Here is a 19977-nt window from a genome sequence, read left to right as displayed (position 1 = left end):
CAAGGACGAAGACAGACAGCTTAGCTCGAAGGAAATACGAAAGCTTGAGGAACAAGATAGAGCTGACCGGGCGAAAAGAGAGGAAGTTCATGCAAGACGTAACGAGGAAAGGCAGAAGAAACGCGAGGCCATCAGAGCCAAATATGGACTATCAAACGAAAGAGAAAGCAAAGACACTACACGGCCTCCACATAATAAGGCAGATGAACCGAAAAGTCCAGACGAAAAATCGTGTGCCGTTATGTAAAGTTGGATTAATATTTCACAATTATATATATGGTACTGACACTTCACACAAAGTTATCCAAATTTTGAAGACGTTTTCGATATGCGACCAGCTGTGTGTGTTGTGACGCGTTTTAATGCCTTTTAATTGTTTGAACAGTCATGGATTTCATGTTATCAAGCTTGGAGGCATTTCGCTTCTAAAATGTGCAGTACTAGTACTGTGTTGTTCACTGTTCAGTTAATAACTGATAATTCATATTAATTTAATATTTTGTACATCATAACACATTAGTTCGCGTGGGGTTCTCGAGGTTATCCCACGGTTGCAGAAGTAACTGCATCTAACTTCATTAAAGCCCTGTTTATATTACAGTTAATTTTTTTGGCACAGCATAGCTAAATTGGTACCCATGCCCAATTTTATTAGTGTTCAAGCTACCAAAGCAAAGGCTGAGCACAGGTGAAATGGGCATGGGTAACCATTTTAGCCAATTTTAGCAAAAAAATTGAGTGTAGTGTAAACAGGGCTTAAACCACAGTATAGGGAGTTGCCTGGCAGGGCGATTCGCATCCAATTGGGGGCTACCTGTTCCCTAGATGTCAGGCCCTTTTATGTCAACCACAAGGTTTTCTGCTATGGATCTTCATACTTCAAATGCACTGTTCCCAGAGACATAGCCTGCTGACTGTTGCCAAATAATTTTGTTCTTTACATTGAAGAATGTCTTGCACCCAGGGTACTCAACATGTCTAAAGTAACCATACATACCTAATATATTAAAACAGACATAAATGCGTGAATTATAGAAGCAGGAACAAAAAGAAAATGCTTTCTGTAAAGCTCCTAAATTATGATCGTCCTGGATATCATTCTTGTAAATATCAAGTGTACTATGAACTTCATAAAATTCACTCGTATGTGCAATGTTACCTAGAAAACTGTAAAGATATTAAAGGTATATGCCATATCAAAAATGCAACGTAATAAAAATAGTTTTTTATCTCACCGAAAAGACTTATGTAATATTATTAAAAGCATGCTGGTTTTGTTAAGGTTTTGATTATTTTTCACCCATTTTATTACGTTCTTAGTCAATTTTTCGTAAAGTCGTAAAGTTCTTAGTCAATTTTTCTGGAAAACATTCATTTTTTTAAGAAACTCTTTTGGCACAATGATGTTTTTTGTGCGAAAAAATTTCACCACGCTTGTTACAATTTACATTCTTTATACTAATTATGCATGATTTGCAACAATGAATTTTTGTTACACTGCTGTTCGGAATACTTTTGTAACATTTCGGAATCTCACACGTGTAAATTTGTTACTTTGCTCCATTCTAAGCTAGGAATAATTGTAGCGGCAAAACCTAACAGACATATTGGTAAAACACAGCCCTAATTTCTTACTTCTTGTTCCCTGCGACACAGATTTAAACTATAGTTTAACCGTAAACAGACACAAAACAATTATAATTACAATGCATTTATTTTTGTGATTCCTCTATAGAAGCTAGAATAAAATTTCGTAGAAATATCATAAAATATCTAATTTCTAATTTAAATCTTCTAATTAGCACTTTTCTAGAATATTTGAATTTTCTATTACAATTTGAAAAAAAACAAGAAGCAGCCTATTAGCACTGACATGTGTTTGCACTTTTTTGATACATTCTGTAGTTAGAGTGACAGAATCGGCCAATCAGAATTGTGTATTTTGGAGTTGACTACGATTTATTAAATACGTTGGCAAGAGTTTAAAATAATAATTTAAAACAAGCATGCACCTTGAATTATTTCTCAATTTGAAAAAATTTAATGTCAACATTGGTTTCTATGTTCACGATGGATCGTGTGATGGACTATCCAGTTTTTCTCTCATATCAGTGGTGCACTGATCCCAGTATTCAAACCGGATGTGGACTTTTAGATCTTGACGATGAGACGTCACTGTAGGTTGAACCGAGTCTTGAATTACTCAGCAGCGGTGTGTGTTCTCCACTTTTCAGAAGTGATTCCTGTGATCGCCATTTTTTGCTTTGCCGTATCCTCTTCGCGCGAATTTTGCGCAGCTCTTCATCGCTGGGCGCTGGGGGAAGGTCGTCATCGTCAAACGCCCAGCCCTTTAGGCTGGCCTCGCCTGCGCGGAATGGCGCCCGCGCTACGAAATGCAACACGGTCGACACTCGATGCCAAAGCATCGTTATAAACTGAATCACAAGTATGACGCCAAAAACAATTAGAAAACCAAGACCTAGTGGATTGGTGTCGGCAACATTAAGTTGGGTCCTTAGTGTCAATGTGAATATTAAAATTATCCATACCAGATTTGCGACCACCAAGCACACCACGACGGAATTACGCAGCTCGGCGAGTTTGTCGGCAAGCTCCGAGTACTGCCCGAACGCTTTGGATTCGGGTAGAAGGCGAAGTTCGCGGAGTCTCGTCCAGAACTCGTGCTCAATGCCATCATTATCGTCTTTGAGGGATCTCAAAGGTACCCTGTTCAAAGTTAACCTTGCCTCACGAATCTTTCGTTCAACTAAAAAGTAAGAAATATCAAGCACGTCGAAAATACCACCGAATAGGCAGGGGCACAGTATTACAAAATTTATCTGTGTGGGGGTGGGGGTGGGGCCCACGTACTGGGACCGACTTTTGTACGCGTTTGTATTTGATAGGAAAAGCCTGCTATTATAATTTCGTCTCAAATGAGTTCCCGGACCGCCTTTCTTGGTCTCATACAGGTTTCCAGACCGACTTTAAGACTAATTTCACAAAAGCAAGGGGGGTGTCAAAACTCAAAATGGTGGACATGCGTACTTGCACTCGGATACTGGAGCCTGCGAATAGCCAGTGTCAATTTCTTGACGTGCCCACTTTTCCAAATCTCAAAATCATCGTTAAGGAGTGTATTCAGGTCGGATTGATTCATAACTTTCAGATCCTCCAATGCTTTCGGATTGTCATAACTGTTCCTCTTGAAGTTCAACCAGTACTCGTGGAGACCCAGATCTGTTAACCAAATGTCAACGTTGTCCTGAAAATAGACAACAAATACTGTGGTAAGGCTCATGCACTATCGTGATTGGGCAACTTTCCTCGACGGGAAGATTTGAAACTTCCTTGTAGAGAAATTTGAAGACCCAACGTCACCCCTCATTATGTGGTGTACCCGCTTAAGCATGGGACTCGGGGAAAACCCCGCTACCCGTCTCAGTGGCCTCGCCCAGTGCCTTTGAACTTTGGACGGTTAATGTAAACCTGAGATTTGTTAATTCACTCTTTTTCGGCTATGGCCAGTCAGATTTTATTTACTTCAAAAGACGCAAGAGTTTTTCTATGAAATTAGTCGATATTTTGTGATTATGTGCAGTTATAAGAAACTATAGCTCTGACTTAAATTTGAAACTGAATTAAAGTATATTTGAAGATATATTCAACCGACAACTAGCCCCAGTCCTATCCCGTCATTCCAGATCACCTGACCGGGTCCTGGGCACAGAGGAAGAATACATATATTCCTCTGTGCGCCGGATCTCACAGCTAATTATTGAGTAAATAATTACCGGAACATTGTTGTCTAACTCGACGACAGGCAGTTGTTCAATCTCACGTAAGAGTTTTTTGCGATGTCCTCGTGTCTCGATTCCAATATCCTTAAGTTCCTATAGACAAAAATATAACAGTTTCTTTTAAATTTCTTCTTAAAATACGAACTAAATGAGTATGATATACATGATCACAATAACCCGTGTGAATTTTAGTAACATAAATCAATTCGTGGACCAACCTGTTCCGTCATCCCGGAGATAAAACTGGTATCGTCATATCCATTTTCTTCAAAGTTAGGTATGTATTGCTTTGTAGCGAGAGTAAAAAAGAGAATAAGGAAATGTTAAACAGCAGCGAAACCAATTTGATAATTGGTCTAAAACGAAATTCCCTCTTGTTTCCGCTGATACGCAACCCCACGAAAACATGGAGCGGAAAAAAGGCCGAAATTAGACTGGAGCATTTTAAAAAGAGCTGTTTAAACGACGCGTGAGATAATTTTGAGGTATTGAAATGAGTCTTTATGAAACCAAACAAGAACATACCTTTGTTAGGATGACTAAATCACTGCTAGAATCATGTTGTATGCTCATTTCAATACTTCGAAGTCATCTTAGGCTTTGTTGAATCCTGGCTAAGCGGATTCGTGTGAATAACCCCTGTAAGACTGATTTTCAGAACGTACTTACTTTCATTTTACCGTCGAGCCACTCGGATGCTAAGATATGCGTCTTGAATGTTGGCAGTTTCGCTTGGAAATGAACACTCCTTTTACCATCTTCGCCAGGAAAACGGAATGCTGGAAAACAAAGATACAGAACAGATTGATAGGTTTGAAAACGTCACATCTTCAGGTATATTGTCTTAGAGAAAGGTACATATCATGATTGTAGCCCTGAATGTATGGTATTTTTATACGATGGTAAAGGGCATAGGGCTGCCTCCGCGAGAAGGGGACAGTGGGGGTGGCTGTCGCCGCTTCCCGCGTGGTTCTGGCGCCCCTGAACATTGCCTACTCGGAACTCCGAATATAATTTATACATACCTGCTGGGCTCGCAGGTCGTGAGATTTTCTTCAACGCGGATTTCATTGGTTTGTGCGAAGAAGGAGAATAAGGAGAATGCAGTAAAGATGAACTGCTTTCGCCACTCTCAGCGCTCGTCGTTTCATCGTCCTCGATGTCCCCTTCTTTCTCTTCACCTTTCGATTTCGGAGGAGGTGGATTGTCGGACTGCGGTAGATATATATGCATGGATAGTTTGTAAGGAACGTTTTGCGATTTTTGGTGGAAAATTCTTTTATAAAATAACATGTATATATATAACGCGTGTTTTGATTTGTCGAAGCCCGTGTTTGAATCAGGCCATCCAAACACGGAAATTTAAAGTTTTTAAAGAATTTAAATTTAAATTCAGGCCTCGTCGTGGTTATTTTATAAAACAATTCGCCGCTTTTCTTAAATCCCGCAACATTCCCGCGTGTTTGGATTAGATCATCCAAACACGGAAACCATGCATTAAGTAATTGTATATTCATAGCTAGATGGGAAAGAGCAATTTGTTACAAATGCTCTCACGTGTAAGAGATCTTATTAGAAGATCTGTAACCATTTGTATACCTCTTCTCCTCTACAGCAGGTCAAACTGGTTCTTCTACTCACCTCTGTTGACGATTCATCGTTACTGTTTATATCATTAACAGGCGGAATTGGTTGTGCTGCTGGTTCTTGCACGGGATCCTTACAGCCTCGACACAACCATTTCAATTTATCCGTGATAATTTTCGTTAGCGATTCGTCGTTGGCTGTTTTCACCTTGTTTTCCCGTGTCCCTAGAGATAAACAACATCGCTATTTCAACTCTCATTAGAAAAGGATATTACACAACACAAAACAATGCCTCACAACCCCTAGGTAACCCAAAGTCTTTCTTAGAGTCAGGGGCCGGTTGTTTCAAGCCCGTTTAGCTTAAACGGTGGATAAGTTCAAAATAGAAAGCAAATCTATCGTTTTATTCAACAAGCAAACTTAATGTGTTTACAACTACATTTTCAGTGCATAATATTCAAATTGACTCATTCAAGAGAGATGTGAGAGTGTTATTTAATTTTGACTTATCCACCGTTTAAGCTAAACGAACCTGATACAACCGGTCCCAGGTCAATATCAACACGCCGTTTCTCAAAGCAAATCTGTTCACCACAAAATAGATAACTTACCCCAAGACCGATCTGTGAGATTACATATGGAATATACAATGAGGAATAGATATCCAGAAGGAAGACAGAGCAGGTACCAGACCCCATGAACTAAACACCCTATTTCGGTCGGATGGCATGCTGCCGTAATAAAGAAGACGGCGAGAAGCCCAAAAAAATACCACGAAGAAACGGGAAAATCATAAAAAACACTTTCTTCCTTTTTGTGTTTGGGATTGGTACCGTTTGAGTTGTTCTTGCTGGCTGTAAAACAAACAAACGGTATAAGTCGCCAAAGCAAACCACAACACAAAAGTTATTTCAAGGCCACAGTTGAAATGTAAAATTTTCTCAAAATGTCTACACTCAGAATGCATGATATTTCATCTTCCTCAATTTGAACGCAAGACTGTTTTCATATGGCGTCCTTATTGCGTTGAAAACTGCTATAAAAAGCGGCTCTCGGCATGCAAAAAATAACGATAGCTTTACGAAATCGCCATTATAACTAACTGCTATTTTGAAAGGTTATTTTAGATAAGTTTTATGCACTTGCCTAATAACTTCAATTATTATATACACAAGTCCCAGATATGAGGTATGCTGCAATTTCATTGGTTGGTTACTAGACAGATATTAGCTCATATCTGTCTAGTAGAGAAAGTAAACAAAATGGCTGAAAGATTTGGGGAGTTGAGTGAAATATAAATCCAAGCTTTAGTTGATAATATTGCACACCAAAATGCACCGAAAGGCGACAAGGTTTGTGTATATAATAAAACAGTTATTCTGCTCAGCTCAGCTCTGCTATCAGCTCATATAGCTGCGACTCGAGTTCGCAGAATAACTGTTAATTATTTTTCCAACCGGCAGGCAAGGATTGTTTAATAAACACGTCTTGAAGATAAATCAAAAAGTAATACTAATTAATACGAAGGGTTCTTTTGAACCAGACGTACTAATTTATCATCAAAGACTAAGGTAAAAGTTTCTCCGGCATATCATACCAAAAAACTCAGGTTTTCTAAATAACAGCTTCCCGTGTTTCTTTGAAAGAATGAAAAGATCTGTAAAACAAAGTGTGAATGCAAAACTTATTTTTAAGCGTATGAATAGCGTAGAAATATTTCGATGTAAATAGTTTAATTGCATGTCAATGGAAGCACATATTGAATGCATAAGATGTAGGTTCAGTCATTCACAAGATGTATGAGAGTATTTTTAAACTTGGGCTTATCCGCCGTTTAAGCTAAACGCCTTTCGAACAACCGGCCCAAGTTGTTCAAAGCTAGGTTAGCGCTAACCCTGGGGTTTAGTTTATGTGTTCTGAAACACTGTTCGTTTTAAAACTTGAGCCGGAAAATACCACTTTTATATCGGTCCAGAAAATATTTATGAAAAAAGATTCAACTTTGTAAAACGTAAAGCATCGGTTTAAACCAGGGTTAAGCTAACCGGCTTCTAAACAACCAGCCCCTGAGGACCATTGCACTTAGTAAGAATTGTGTAACGGGGGCTTAATGTCTAGCAATACGACAAATAAAATTTCCATAACCTTGATTGAATCGTGTAGGTAAGGCAAACTGATTTCCTTCCAGTTTCGTCTTATTTCTTGTCGGCCGAAGAGGAGGATAGGATGTTGTTGCTAAAGAAAGGAGAAATGAACAGTTAACATTTACTTCATTACAATTATCCTTGTATAACCATCAGAATACTCCTCACAATGGATTATGGAGTGCCCGGACCTGCTCCCTTGGATAGAAAGGCAGATTTACCGTGAGGACGATAACGTCAAAGATTGCGTGAATGTCCATATATGGAAACGTCACGCCATTTGTTCGCCATTTGTTCGCCATTTTCACGTCCTCTTAGATGACGTTCACGTCCTCGTGTTAAAGCTGCCCAAAAGGACTATCGCGTGTCTAGGCAAAGCCGGAGATCACAAAAGTTTACTAAACCCCGAGTAACATAGAGTAAACTCTGAGACTGGAATCCAAATATTAGATCGATCTATTAATTAAGGATCCTTCATTAATTAAGGATTAGGGATCCTTAATTATCATTATTATTAAGATCCTTGATCCTTAATATTAATAAGACATGCACGAGCGAATATTTTGAAGACTGGAAAGAGCCCTTTCTCGATAAATGAGCAACTATTTTACTGAAAACCTTACTGTCTATTACCTACTACATTAGATTTAACGCCTCTTTAACTTTCTAAAAAACTCCAGTAACCCAATATAATAACCCCCACTCCCCCCCCCCCGAGCGAGCGGGGAGGGAGAGGGTTGGGCAATAAAGTTTCCCGTCATTTGATCAGTGGCAATACCTGGCTTACTGGTAGGTTTTGACTCTCCTTCGGGACTCGCAACCAAAATTATTAGGACGCCAATAAATGCAGCACTCATAATTAACGAGAAAATTAACGTTAAGACTCTCGCTGCCAACAGCTGAAAGTCCTGAGACGTGTATAAACACAATAATCCATAGCCGAAGGTAATGATCAGCAAAATAACTAACGAAGCAGTTGGGTCCGATTTCCAGCCATATTGCAAGCCACCGACCATGATAAGGATAACTGTCGCTGGACTGAAAATATAAAAGACGTACGACAGGCAGCTAAGAAACGAGTGTTATTTATTCGACTAAAATCGCGTTTTCGTTCTTGTGGCGCTCGCGCGTGTTCCATGAATCTACTCGGTTGTCGTAACAGAGAAATTAGGGAGAATTAGCATGAGGACGTGAACGTCAAATACGACATGAAAATGGCGAGTAAATGGCGTGGCATGTCCATATTTGGGCGCATCACGCCATTTATTCACCATTTTCACGTCGTCTTTGCCGTTCACGTCCTTATGCTAAATCTCCCTTATTTAGCAAACACGACGTGACGCCTAAAACACGTCCCGAAAATGGCGTGGATATGGCGTGGTATGTCCATATATGGCTGTGATTACGCCATAACCACGCACGCCATTTTCACGGTGTCGCAGGCACAGAGTAAGCGCAATCTATTCTGGGTACTGTTAAGGCACTCTACTAACCTGATAAGGGTCGCAAATACATTAGCAGCTTGATACAAGATGAATGGGAACGACATCGAATCGTTGTTCTTTGTGGTGATGTCCGATTCACTGATCAGCAACGCTAAGTTCGCAAGGGTCGATGGGATCCACCGACGCCGTTGTTTGAAGAACTCGTCAAAGTCGTCAGGAACGTACGTGAAGTTCTCTGCGGCTGCGCAGTACTCCAGACGCCATCCAGCCTGAACCAGCAGAGTGCACAACCAGCGGTCTTCGCCTAGAGTAACAATAAAAGTACTAGAGCATGGTGCGATCAAAGAATTCCTGAACATGACACTTGTGCCATGGTGGGTACACCGTTTGAAAATAAAACTTTCGCAAAACAATCTTTGTCAGAGGCGCCGGGAGCAGTTTAGGGCGGTTGGGTAAGAGTTTCAGCACAGGGCTGTCTCCACTCGTTCCCGTAAACAAAGGGCAATGGGGAGAAGCTGAGCCCGTGGTTCCGTCTCCCCTGATCTTTATATACCCCTTTCATCAAACTTTGATAACTTTGTCGAGTTACCATGGTATTGATCGTATTATACATGCAGAAACTGCATGCACGATGGGGTTAGTGGATTGCCCGCAACTTACCCATATCCTTGGTGAGAAAATCAATAGCACGATCTGCAGAAGATGAATACAAGGACAAGACATCCCTCAAAGCCTTAGCTCTATACACGCTGAAGCATCCCGGACAGCAGAGGACCGAACCCAAAACATGATTGGCTACCTTAAAACAAAAAGGAATAGGCCGTTTGCATAGACAATGTTATCAACTAGGAAGTTTACACTTCTAAAGTTTAGTTCCATTTTTATTAATCTTAGGCTCTCTCCAGCTTTTACTGTAACCCAGTACGAATCAATTTTTCTAGTACAACATAACAACATTCAGTACAACAGGAGAATCGTCTACAAACTATATCCCAGTTCGATTCTAACTCTGTATAGGCTTGTTCACACTTGCGATTTTTGGTGCGATTTTATGGTGTGATCTTCTTTTGAAGGATGTGAACGACAGAACGAGTGATTTAGTTAACATTCGTGACTAATTACTCGTTCACATCTATCAAAAGAAGAAAATCGCAGTAAAAATCGCAAGTGTAAACGAGTCTTATCAACGCACGTCGACATGTGATGTATGATGCACCATGCACGAGATGTTACCCAGGACACTCTCGCATTACATATTATACCTTCTGTAGCCAATGACCGATTGCGTAATCAAACATTTGATACCAGACCATTGGCCCATGCCCCAAGGGATGTGTTCGACCACACACGGCGCCGACGTTGGGATCACGCATCAACAAATCCAGGAGGGCCTCGACCGAGTCCACGTCAAATCGAATGTCCGCGTCTGTCGTGAGGATGTATGTGTCATCTTCAAGGGCTAAATAAGTACGAGGAAAGTTTTAGGCCAAAAACCACGGTTGAACGAGAAAGGAAAATCTCTGAAATTTGAAAGCTGAACAGTCAGAAAGAATATCGTAGAAGGAAAAAAGGTGCTATCTTTGCTTGCGAAAATTTGTAAAATATGAGGAATATAGCGCCGCAAAGTTCATAAAGTTTGAAACTTTGAAATTTGAAAATTGAACAATCATAAAGTTCATAAAAATTTGAAAACATGCATATACCTATGCACGGTTAAAATAGCCACTTTTAGGCTGAAAGAGTTTTATCTCTTCCTGCGCAATACAAATATACAAAAAATTAGTGAACTTTACAGGGCTATTTTTCACGCTTTGCAACTAAACTTTGCATCTGCACTGTTTTAAAGATGCTCTTCCTTCTCTTTTTTGCTCGGATCAAAATTCTTTGCATAGCCTAAGTCATCTATTTACCATTCAGTTGTTTCATTCTGAAATCCAGAACGTAAGACATGTACATGACTTGACTCCATCGTTTCTTGTTTTTCACCTGAAAAACAAAAGTTGGAACTTATAAAAGAGGTATATTATTTGGGGGCAAATACTGGGTGTCCCAGAAAAAAGTACTCCGGTTTGATTCATAATAGCTTCTAAACTAGCTAAGCTATTAAACTGAAATAACTTTCACTAGATAGAGGGAAGACTAACTTAGATTTTGATATATTACAGTTGTATTTTACTTTAAAATTTACGGAGATATCAATGTTCAAAATTGGTAGCATATTTCTGGATGTGTCAAAATTATATTGATTAACATTTGATACGGCGTTTTTTGCATAATTTAGACACATCCAGAAATATGCTACCAATTTTGAACATTGATATCTCCGTAAATTTTAAAGTAAAATACAACTGTAATATATCAAAATCTAAGTTAGTCTTCCCTCTATCTAGTGAAAGTTATTTCAGTTTAATAGCTTAGCTAGTTTAGAAGCTATTACTAATCAAACCGGAGTACTTTTTTCTGGGACACCCAGTATATAGCAAAAGGGTTATATTGATTTACGAAAGACGAAAGGGGTTGAGAATATAGTTTTACCTTAACATTGTCTTTTAAATGAATGTGAAAATTCATGCCACCTGGTAGGCGCCACCTTAGCTCCATGCCATAAGGTGTTTCCAATTTTGTACAAGCGCCAACTTTTACATTGAGTGTCTTGTTCACCAGAGATATCAGTTGGAGAACGTAACTAGTAACATGGGTTATCAAATTAGCATAAAGCGCGTGAAAAGTACAAAATTGTACTTTGTTTCTACGAACATTGAGATTTTGTCCGGGGTAGCGATGGTGATGTTCCCTAGAAGATTAAGCACATTCCATTGGGGGGATTATCAGAAGCACATTCACCAGCAGGCCAGCTGAGTCGAATTTAACTGAGTTCAGTTAAGTGTGGTTGAACTGTTTAGACCCGTTGACTTCAGACCACCAGTTCAGAGCAGTTCAGAGCAGTTCGGAGCAGTTCAGAGTAGTTCAGTTCAGCCCTGCTGATCTCAGCTCAGTTAAATTTAACTTGAATCATTGAGTTCAATCCAGTTTAATCCAGTTTAATTCAATTTAAATTTAGTTTAGAGGTCCTGGTCTTAGTGCTTTTGCCCGGTTTAGACTGTCAAAGTTCCTGTGTTCAGTTGAGAATTTGCATTGGCAAATCCCAAATGTTTTGCAGCGAGTGAGAATCACGATGAAGTAACTCAGTGGTAAAGTTCCCTGTTTTAGTTCCTTTGAATATTTCTAACACAAATACTTTGAAAATAAGGATCTGCCGTTTGAAAATACCAATTTTGAGCACAGAAAATTTGACAGTGCATGTGAACCGGGCCTTATACCTGTTGAGGGTATTTCTTTTAACGGCGCCATCGAACCAGATATGTGATTCGATTCTTCTCATACTTCGCTGCCTGGCGATGTCGACACGACGTATGGAATGTAGCAATTGTTCCATTTCGTAGTCAGCTTCGTGGTACATTGTCGTGCAGATGAAAATACAGCTGTCCTTCGCTAGTTTGTTTTGGTTCACGAAATATTCGTCTGTCATTTCGTTTTTACGATTTAAGAGCAGGCTCTGTTCTAGGAGGACAGCTTTGAAAAAAAAAGGAGAAATTGTACAACAAATATTAACCAACTGCGGGTACTGAACGTCGTTATTATATAATACCAGCGTTAGAATTTATGGGATGGAAACAGTTTATAAAATAAAAAAAACTTGATTTAAAAATTGGAGCGGAAATTTTCGAGCGCTAATTTTCTTTTGCGAAATTCTATGGGCCCCAGTGCCTCACCCCTCTCCCCAGAAACACGCATAAGAAGCAATGATCATACCATTATAGGTGGGTACCCAAAACAACTGACTTTCTTTTGCCATAATGAAATCTTGAGATCGCCAGATGTAGTATGTCGTGGATGCGAACTGCCCTACAAATGCGGCACAGCACACACAGCAAGCCACAATTAGTTGTCTGTCGCTAACTGGCGGTGGTTTGTGATCGAATAGCCAATCATATGACCATATCTTTTCGCAGCCGAGAGCAATGAAAAAACTTATAGGCGTCATTAAGGTGATCGGGAAAGCAAAACTGATTTTCTGTAAGGCCATCGAGCAGGCGATAATACCAAGAATGTAGCCGAGAAAACTGATGAAAATGTTTGTCAGGAAATAGGCGAATACTTGATCGTGCATTTCGCCCAGATATTTGAAACCGCCCAAAAGATCGAATCCCTCTACATCGTGAAACAACCACGTCACCAAATAGGTAATGAATGGTGTTGCGAGGAGCTTCACAAATTCGCTTATCATCGTCGCTCTCTTCCGGGCTGTTTTTAAACGCAGAAATTGTCCAGGATGCGCCATAAGGTCTTCACTCTCCAGAATATCTTCATTAATGTTGCTATTTTCATCCTCTGAATGAGAAAACACTTTATTTAGCTAGCTATATACGAAGCTTTCGAGGCACACGGCGTTCGAAAAATGCAGCCACTAACATCGAAGGCATTTTTCGGAAATCGGAATTAATGTGCCGATTGCTCATGGTAAAAATACAAGTTCATTGAAAGAATAAACCCATGCAGTCTTGTTTGGTACAATTAGGATTTCTAAACTTAATTTCGTATCGAAAATAGTGAGTCCTTTTGAATAAAAAAAAGGTTTTATCGAAGTGGATGCACGCACGGATTTTCAAACGAACTATCTTTTTCTTTGTCCAATTGAGCTATTATTTATTACATAACGAAAGAAAAATTGAACTGAATAGGTATATCTTGAGGGAAAATATCCTGAATATATATGTATAGTTTTGAATGTAACTAAATATTGGGACGGCTCATCGCGCCAGGAAAAGATTCAGTCGGTAAAAGATGTTGTCACGTAAAGCCCGTTTTCCATTGGGCGAATTTAATCGCGCGAACTACAAGTTCTTCAACGTGATTGGCTAGCGTAAACACTTTTCGCAACGAACTTTTTTGGCTGACCAATCACGATTCCGAATTTCGGATTTCGCTTCGCGTCGCACGAACAAATTCGCCCAGTGGAAAACGGGCTTAAAATACGAAATTCGATAGTTCGTATTGATGGATGACCTGTTTGTGTTAGCCAGCTCTTGTACACAGCCAGATAAACTGTCTTAAGTTCGTCAAGACAATGTGTCTCTAGCACATATAGTTTTATATTCTGCAATTATTCAACTAAATTGGAGTTACGATATATATTGAACGTGGTCCTGTATACCCTAAGCTTTGTCAAAACAGGTGGTTGTTAAATTTGTGAACTTGAGGTTTAGTGATATAAAAAAGGTATTTTACCTAAACCCATTGGACTTGCTCTGGGTTGAGATTGGATTTTTCTTATCTTCGGTAACCAGGCTACTGAGATGAAGAGTAGTGGAATAAGGCAGTATCCGAAGTCTTTAGCTCGTAGGTCCTTGAAAGTAAAATGATAGAGAAATAATCTGAAGAGAGACGAGTCAGAACTGAACTGAATGAACAGCCACCAACCAACCTTTCATCTCACCATCCAACTCACCAATCAACTCACCATTGAACTTATCAACTCACCGACCAACCAACCAACTAACTTACAAACAAACTAACCAACCAACAAACAACCACTTCACCAACATACCAGCTCACCAAACAAACAGCTCACCAACAAAGCATCTCACCAACATACCAGCTCACCAACCAAACAGCGCACTAACTAACCAGCTCACCAACCAACCAGCTCACCAACCACCCAACTCACCAATCACTAACTAACCAGCTCCCCAACCACCCAGCTCACCAACCAACCAGCTCACTAACTAACCAGCTCACCAACCACCCAGCTCACCAACCAACCAACTCACTAACTAACCAGCTCACCAACCAACCAACTCACCAACCAATTCATCAACCAACTCACAAACACTAGCCATACAACCAAGCTACGAGCCTGTTTACAAAATTCTTGCGTATTGTTGGTACACCGCTTTTGCTGCGTCGTTAAAAGATACTCACATTCGTCACAAAAATCAGAACAGCAAAAGCACCCAGCTGCAGCACTCCGCAGACAATAGACAACGATCTTCTCACAGCGGAGTTCAGCACTTCTCTTTGATGCGACTTCAATGTTTGCCACCATATCGACGCCACGCAAACGCAGGTCATAACGGCAATCAATTCGCTTGCGCTGAGTCGCTCCGATGTTAATGCAACCATTGTGAAGAAAGACAAACCAATAACTTCAAGGAGACTGAATCCAACAGACTGGGGAAACAAAATAATCATAAAATGAATTTCGATTGTGGCTGAGGAAAATGAAGGGCCGGACCCAATGAATGTATTAAGCCTGGTTTCTATTTAGTCGTAACTGTCTTGATGTATGTTATATTTCTGTATTCAAATTGGTCATTAGACTTTCACAAAGCCCTATTCAACTGGCGTCATTTTTTTCTCTCGAAGCTTAAAATACTGTGAGGCGGACTTCGGGCAAATCTACATTTTTGTTTGAACACAGAAATGTTCACGCCAGCAACCTTGACACGTTAACGACACTCATGGCAAAGTGTGGGAAGGAAGGTGGAGACTGGGAGGAAGACATAGTCACTGCTTATAGTTATTAGTCATGTCTTCTAGTCGTGTCTTCAAACCATGACGATCATTGGGGGGGGGGGAATGTTTATTCATATATTCAGTTCTGCCTGACGGATTTCTATTGTAAATTATTGCACTTACATAAGAAATCCGTCGGACTTATGAAAACTGAATATATGAATAAATACCCCCGCTCTAATTATCGTTCTAGTTGCACCACTGCCCGCGTTAAACGTTGCCCGTGGGAGGCGTAAATTCATGCATGTGATAATATGTTCGGGTAGTGCGGGTTGTATTTTTGACGGGGTTACACGTATGGCTTGGGTATTGCTTCCTGTGTTTGAATATATTAAAATTAGATGTTGGCGGCAACATTGCAAAAAAACATGCCGGAAGTGCAACCCACAACCATAAGCGACCATCAAGAATTAGTCAATTTGTTGATTTTATACGTATACTCAAAGCAACAAACCTTGTGCGAATACTTACGAATAAAATGGCTTTTTTCGTAGGCCATGGGCACTTCTTCTTCCCCAAACTACCCCAGGCTGCGGAGACGAGGCAAAGAAATTGTGGTATCATTAAGATCAAAACAAGCATGATGTATCGCCTGCCCCGCTTGGCGCTGTCGTCAACACTACATTTCGCAACAGCCAACAGGGACAGTTTGCTGAACACGCCACAGACTAGGAACAATAAGCTAAGAAAACCAGCCACCGCGCACTTTACATACGGCAGAAAAGGCAATTTCGGTTGCCTCTCGTGATGTCGCTTTAACTTCTCAACTTTTGGCTCAGTCTCGACTGTCAGTTGTTCGCTGTTCCTCCCCTGAATATCAACATTCGACGGCATGGTTCATAGAACACACAAAGTGTTCAAGTATATAACTTTCGAAACGGCCCAAAGTGCGGTAGGAAAAATCAGGAACGATCAACTTCCCGGCTTTAAATGAAATAACGTGCTTTATATTCCAAGTTCTTGTAGGCCATAACAGCGCTTCTTGGAAGTATTAATTCCGATTTTATGCACTTCCTTCGATCTTCATCTACTATACCTATAAAAACCGGAAATCTCGTGATGTTACCATGACCTATGACTATCTGCTGATAGTATTACATGGTAATTAATGACATGGGCCAAAGTGGTCTTTTTCAATCAGTGGCGGAACTACAATCATTTTCAAAAGGGTCGGGACAGGGGCCGGTTGTATCAAGCCCGTTTAGGTGAACAAGTCAAAATTGAATAACACTCTTACAACTCTCTTGAATGAGTCAACTTGAATATTATGCACTGAATGAATATGTAGTTGTAAACAGTAGCTTTGTATTAAGGTCAAAAACATTTTGTTCGCTTGTTGAATAAACGGCTGACTTGCTTTGTATTTTGAACTTATCCACCGTTCAAGCTAAACGGGCTTGATACAACCGGCCCTAGGTAGCCAAATTACTGCTTTACAGCACAAATCCAGATTCCCCGCGCCCCCTTTTCAATGTTGTGTCCCAACTAGACGGACCTTCGGAAACGTGTTTGGATTTGAAAACCAACGTTGATTGGAGGGGGGGGGACTGGGAAGATTTATGGCAATCATCATATAGTAGATTTTAGCTAATAATAGTAAGTGTTCCAACTACTTTTGAGAGTGATTGTAGACCGCTTAATAGAGAGTGTATATTCATATAAATGTTTACATACCGTATTGGAAGAGTCTCTTTCAGCTGAGAAATCATTCGGGCATAAGATGAATAAATGAATATACCTTGGCCCCCCCGTATAGAAGCTTTTAGCTACAGCCCTGCTTTCGACTTTAGTCATTATTCTGAGAGACATGCTTGGGCAAGTGTAGGCTTGAACGCCCTTGGAGCACTCCAGCTCGGCATCTTTATTCCATATGCTTACCTCTTCTCGACTCGAAAGTGCTGGTCGCCAGTTGATTGACGCGCGATTAATCGTTAGCGGTCGAAATGAAATACAAAGTAAAATACAATATCGATTTTATTGATTTGGGTGGAAAATGTTTCCTGTGGTTGTGGACACACAATTTTATTTCTAAGCTTGCGCAAAAATTATGTTAAAACTACACCGTGCGTCGCTACACCTATCCTAACTTGTTCCTCGAGTTCAATGCAACCCCGGAATCTCCCCAGAATCCAGAACTGGGGCCGGTTCAGGATAGTTGATTATTGATAGTGGGTTTTTCAATCGATCCCAAATTGCCCGTTGTTCAGCCGGTATAACCTGGGTTAAACCTTAGTATTCCAAAATCTGGCATTCTGTTTAATAGTGGATTTCTCCAGTAGGAAATTTCCGGGTTTTGTTTGAATTGTTTCTTAAAAGATTCTTTATAAATTGCTATAACCTCGTGATCAAAATTCTTAAAATGTCTGCGATGCGACATATAACTCAGATGTTGGAGAATAGTAAGAACGTGTTTTAACAAACCAACTGCACTGGGGCTTGCATAATCTATGGATAAATTTCTGCATGAACTCTTTAGAAATTTAGAAATTCCCACCGAAAATGGTCAGATAGCTTGAAGAATTTGACAAAGCGACGCGAAAACCACAGTTACCACACAAGAAAATACCTAAACTGCAATTTTTATTAAAGTGGCATTTTACGTTAATCAACTCTTAATTAGCTGTGACATATTCTTAATTAAATTCTAATGAAGTTAAAACTCCTTAAATACCATAACTAAGACGTCGTAACACCGAAGAGGGCAACGCCATAACAATAGTGTCTTAGCATATAATTGCTGTAAAATATATAACAAACGATGTGCCTAACCATAATTGGCGTAATTTATAACCATAACATCATTAACATGCCCCATTTCGTTCCCAGTATTTTCTACCAAAACATGTCTCGCCTCGGAAACTGTCGGAAATGCCATCTCGATGATGGAATTTACTAAGACACCGGGCCGTAGCAACAAGTATATATAGTAAGCGCGTCGGTTTGCAAGGATCAAAAGTCGTTAAAACTATCGAGAAAAGCAAATATTCAGCGCTGCGAATAAAGGAGGAAATACACTAGTATTTTACCGCTGTTCTGTGCTAAGATCGGCAATGAGTGTGTCGCTACGAGCGCCCGATTTCTCGAAGGGAAAGAGCGGTCGACCGAAAAGGCGGGAACTTGGTGAGGAACAAAAACAAGAAATACGCGAGGCTTTCGATTTGTTTGATACGGATAAAGACAAGTCGATTGATTACCACGAGTTGAAGGTAGCAGTGAGATACCAACAAGTTATTGTTATTGCTTCCTATTTGCAATCAATATAATTGATGATAATTAGAATCAAAACGTATGCCAATCAATATATATTTTATCAATATCATTATCCATTATTATGATACATGATAGATATAATCAATATTTGTAGCAACATATTTACCATTGAAAATCAATAAACAATAATTTTGTCACATTTTGATCATGGCAATAGAATTGATTAGGAAATTATTGTATTATCGGTAACAATTAGTCCATTATGTTGACAAGCTATTGCCAATGAAGTGCTGTCATTTTACTTCTGTTATCAGGTGGCGATGAGGGCTCTTGGTTTTGAAGTGAAAAAGGCTGATGTTTTAAAAGTCATGAAAGAATATGACAAAGAAGCGACTGGAAAGATCACATTTGATGATTTTTATGAAGTCAGTAAGTACATGTATTCACTCTTATGTATTATTTCAAATGGTTAAGTATAAGCCTGCCGTTTTAATGTATTTTAACATGGAAATGTGTAATCTTATCATTTCTTTCATAGTGACAGATTGGATGCTTGCTAGAGATCCCCAAGAGGAAATTTTTAAGGCATTTAGACTATTTGATGATGATGACAGTGGAAAAATAAGTTTACGTAACCTTCGTCGTGTAGCAAGAGAACTTGGTGAAACAATGACGGACGAAGAATTGCGAGCAATGATTGATGAATTTGACAAGGATGGAGATGGTGAAAGTAAGTTACAAGACAATACTCTATAACTTTTAGTTCAGGTACAATTATAATTACTCACAATAAATCATTTACAATAAATAAACCTAACAGTCTACCTATTTTTCCTTCTTGCATATTGATGTTATAAACTTTTAATTTCTTTCAGTAAATGAAGAAGAATTCATAGCCATAATGACCGGAGATACATGATCAAGTTTCAGAAAGAAAGATCACCTCTCATGACAAGAGTGTTGCCTTTGCCATACACCTATCCTTATAGCTAATTTTGAAAGAGTATTTTTGAAAACAAAAAACAGTTTTCTATTAAAGTATAATTAGATATTTGTTAATTAATCTATGCTAGGGATGCATCCTGCATTTATTTATAGTCACAAATTCAACAACATCAGTTTAGAAACCTCATTCTTGAAAGCAATTTCTTGTTTTACAAAAAGGAGTATCCCAGGCTAATGAATGGTGTATTCCATTTCTAGTATATATTTAGT

The 19977-nt window shown here is 39.5% G+C and overlaps 2 protein-coding genes across 3 annotated transcripts; one reads left to right on the top strand and one right to left on the bottom strand.

Annotated features, from left to right (window-relative positions):
• Nucleotides 1-1720: 1720 nt before the first annotated feature.
• On the bottom strand, nt 1721-16583 carry LOC114522855. 2 transcript variants are annotated; one of them, XM_028543622.1, is made up of 21 exons: nt 16024-16583; nt 14959-15207; nt 14266-14383; nt 12790-13368; nt 12297-12549; nt 11512-11662; nt 10887-10962; nt 10239-10435; nt 9637-9775; nt 9025-9280; nt 8310-8569; nt 7533-7622; nt 6985-7044; nt 5999-6241; nt 5442-5611; nt 4826-5012; nt 4470-4579; nt 4019-4087; nt 3795-3893; nt 3049-3265; nt 1721-2767 (listed from the first exon to the last, which is right to left on the bottom strand). In XM_028543622.1, the coding sequence occupies exons 1-21, from the start codon at nt 16384-16386 to the stop codon at nt 2133-2135; spliced, it is 4521 nt and encodes a 1506-aa protein (XP_028399423.1). In that variant the 5' UTR covers nt 16387-16583; the 3' UTR covers nt 1721-2132. The 2 variants fall into 2 exon arrangements, with proteins under 2 accessions (XP_028399423.1, XP_028399424.1); XM_028543623.1 differs by lacking the exon at nt 16024-16583 and having other exon boundaries at nt 14266-14328; nt 14959-15168.
• Nucleotides 16584-18458: 1875 nt separating this feature from the next.
• Nucleotides 18459-19730, top strand: LOC114522913 (centrin-3-like). Its single transcript, XM_028543695.1, has 4 exons — nt 18459-18758; nt 19077-19191; nt 19301-19492; nt 19638-19730. The coding sequence occupies exons 1-4, from the start codon at nt 18603-18605 to the stop codon at nt 19679-19681; spliced, it is 507 nt and encodes a 168-aa protein (XP_028399496.1). The 5' UTR covers nt 18459-18602; the 3' UTR covers nt 19682-19730.
• Nucleotides 19731-19977: the final 247 nt, after the last annotated feature.

Source organism: Dendronephthya gigantea, unplaced genomic scaffold (assembly GCF_004324835.1).
Source record: "Dendronephthya gigantea isolate DGI-Jeju-01 unplaced genomic scaffold, DenGig_1.0 000024F, whole genome shotgun sequence".
NCBI lineage: Eukaryota > Metazoa > Cnidaria > Anthozoa > Malacalcyonacea > Nephtheidae > Dendronephthya > Dendronephthya gigantea.
Note: the sequence above shows the minus strand (reverse complement) of the source record. Positions and strands in the feature narration are given on the sequence as shown.

Excerpts from the sequence above, each read along its gene's own strand:
- LOC114522855 (XM_028543622.1), bottom strand. The coding sequence starts at position 16,386 with ATGCCGTCGAATGTTGATATTCAGGGGAGGAACAGCGAACAACTGACA. Across the intron at positions 9,776-10,238 it reads TCGGTCATTGGCTACAGAAG|GTAGCCAATCATGTTTTGGG; the intron begins GTATAATATGTA and ends TTTTGTTTTAAG. Across the intron at positions 8,570-9,024 it reads GTATTTGCGACCCTTATCAG|TCCAGCGACAGTTATCCTTA; the intron begins GTTAGTAGAGTG and ends TTATATTTTCAG.
- LOC114522913 (XM_028543695.1), top strand. The coding sequence starts at position 18,603 with ATGAGTGTGTCGCTACGAGCGCCCGATTTCTCGAAGGGAAAGAGCGGT. Across the intron at positions 18,759-19,076 it reads TTGATTACCACGAGTTGAAG|GTGGCGATGAGGGCTCTTGG; the intron begins GTAGCAGTGAGA and ends TTCTGTTATCAG. Across the intron at positions 19,493-19,637 it reads CAAGGATGGAGATGGTGAAA|TAAATGAAGAAGAATTCATA; the intron begins GTAAGTTACAAG and ends AATTTCTTTCAG.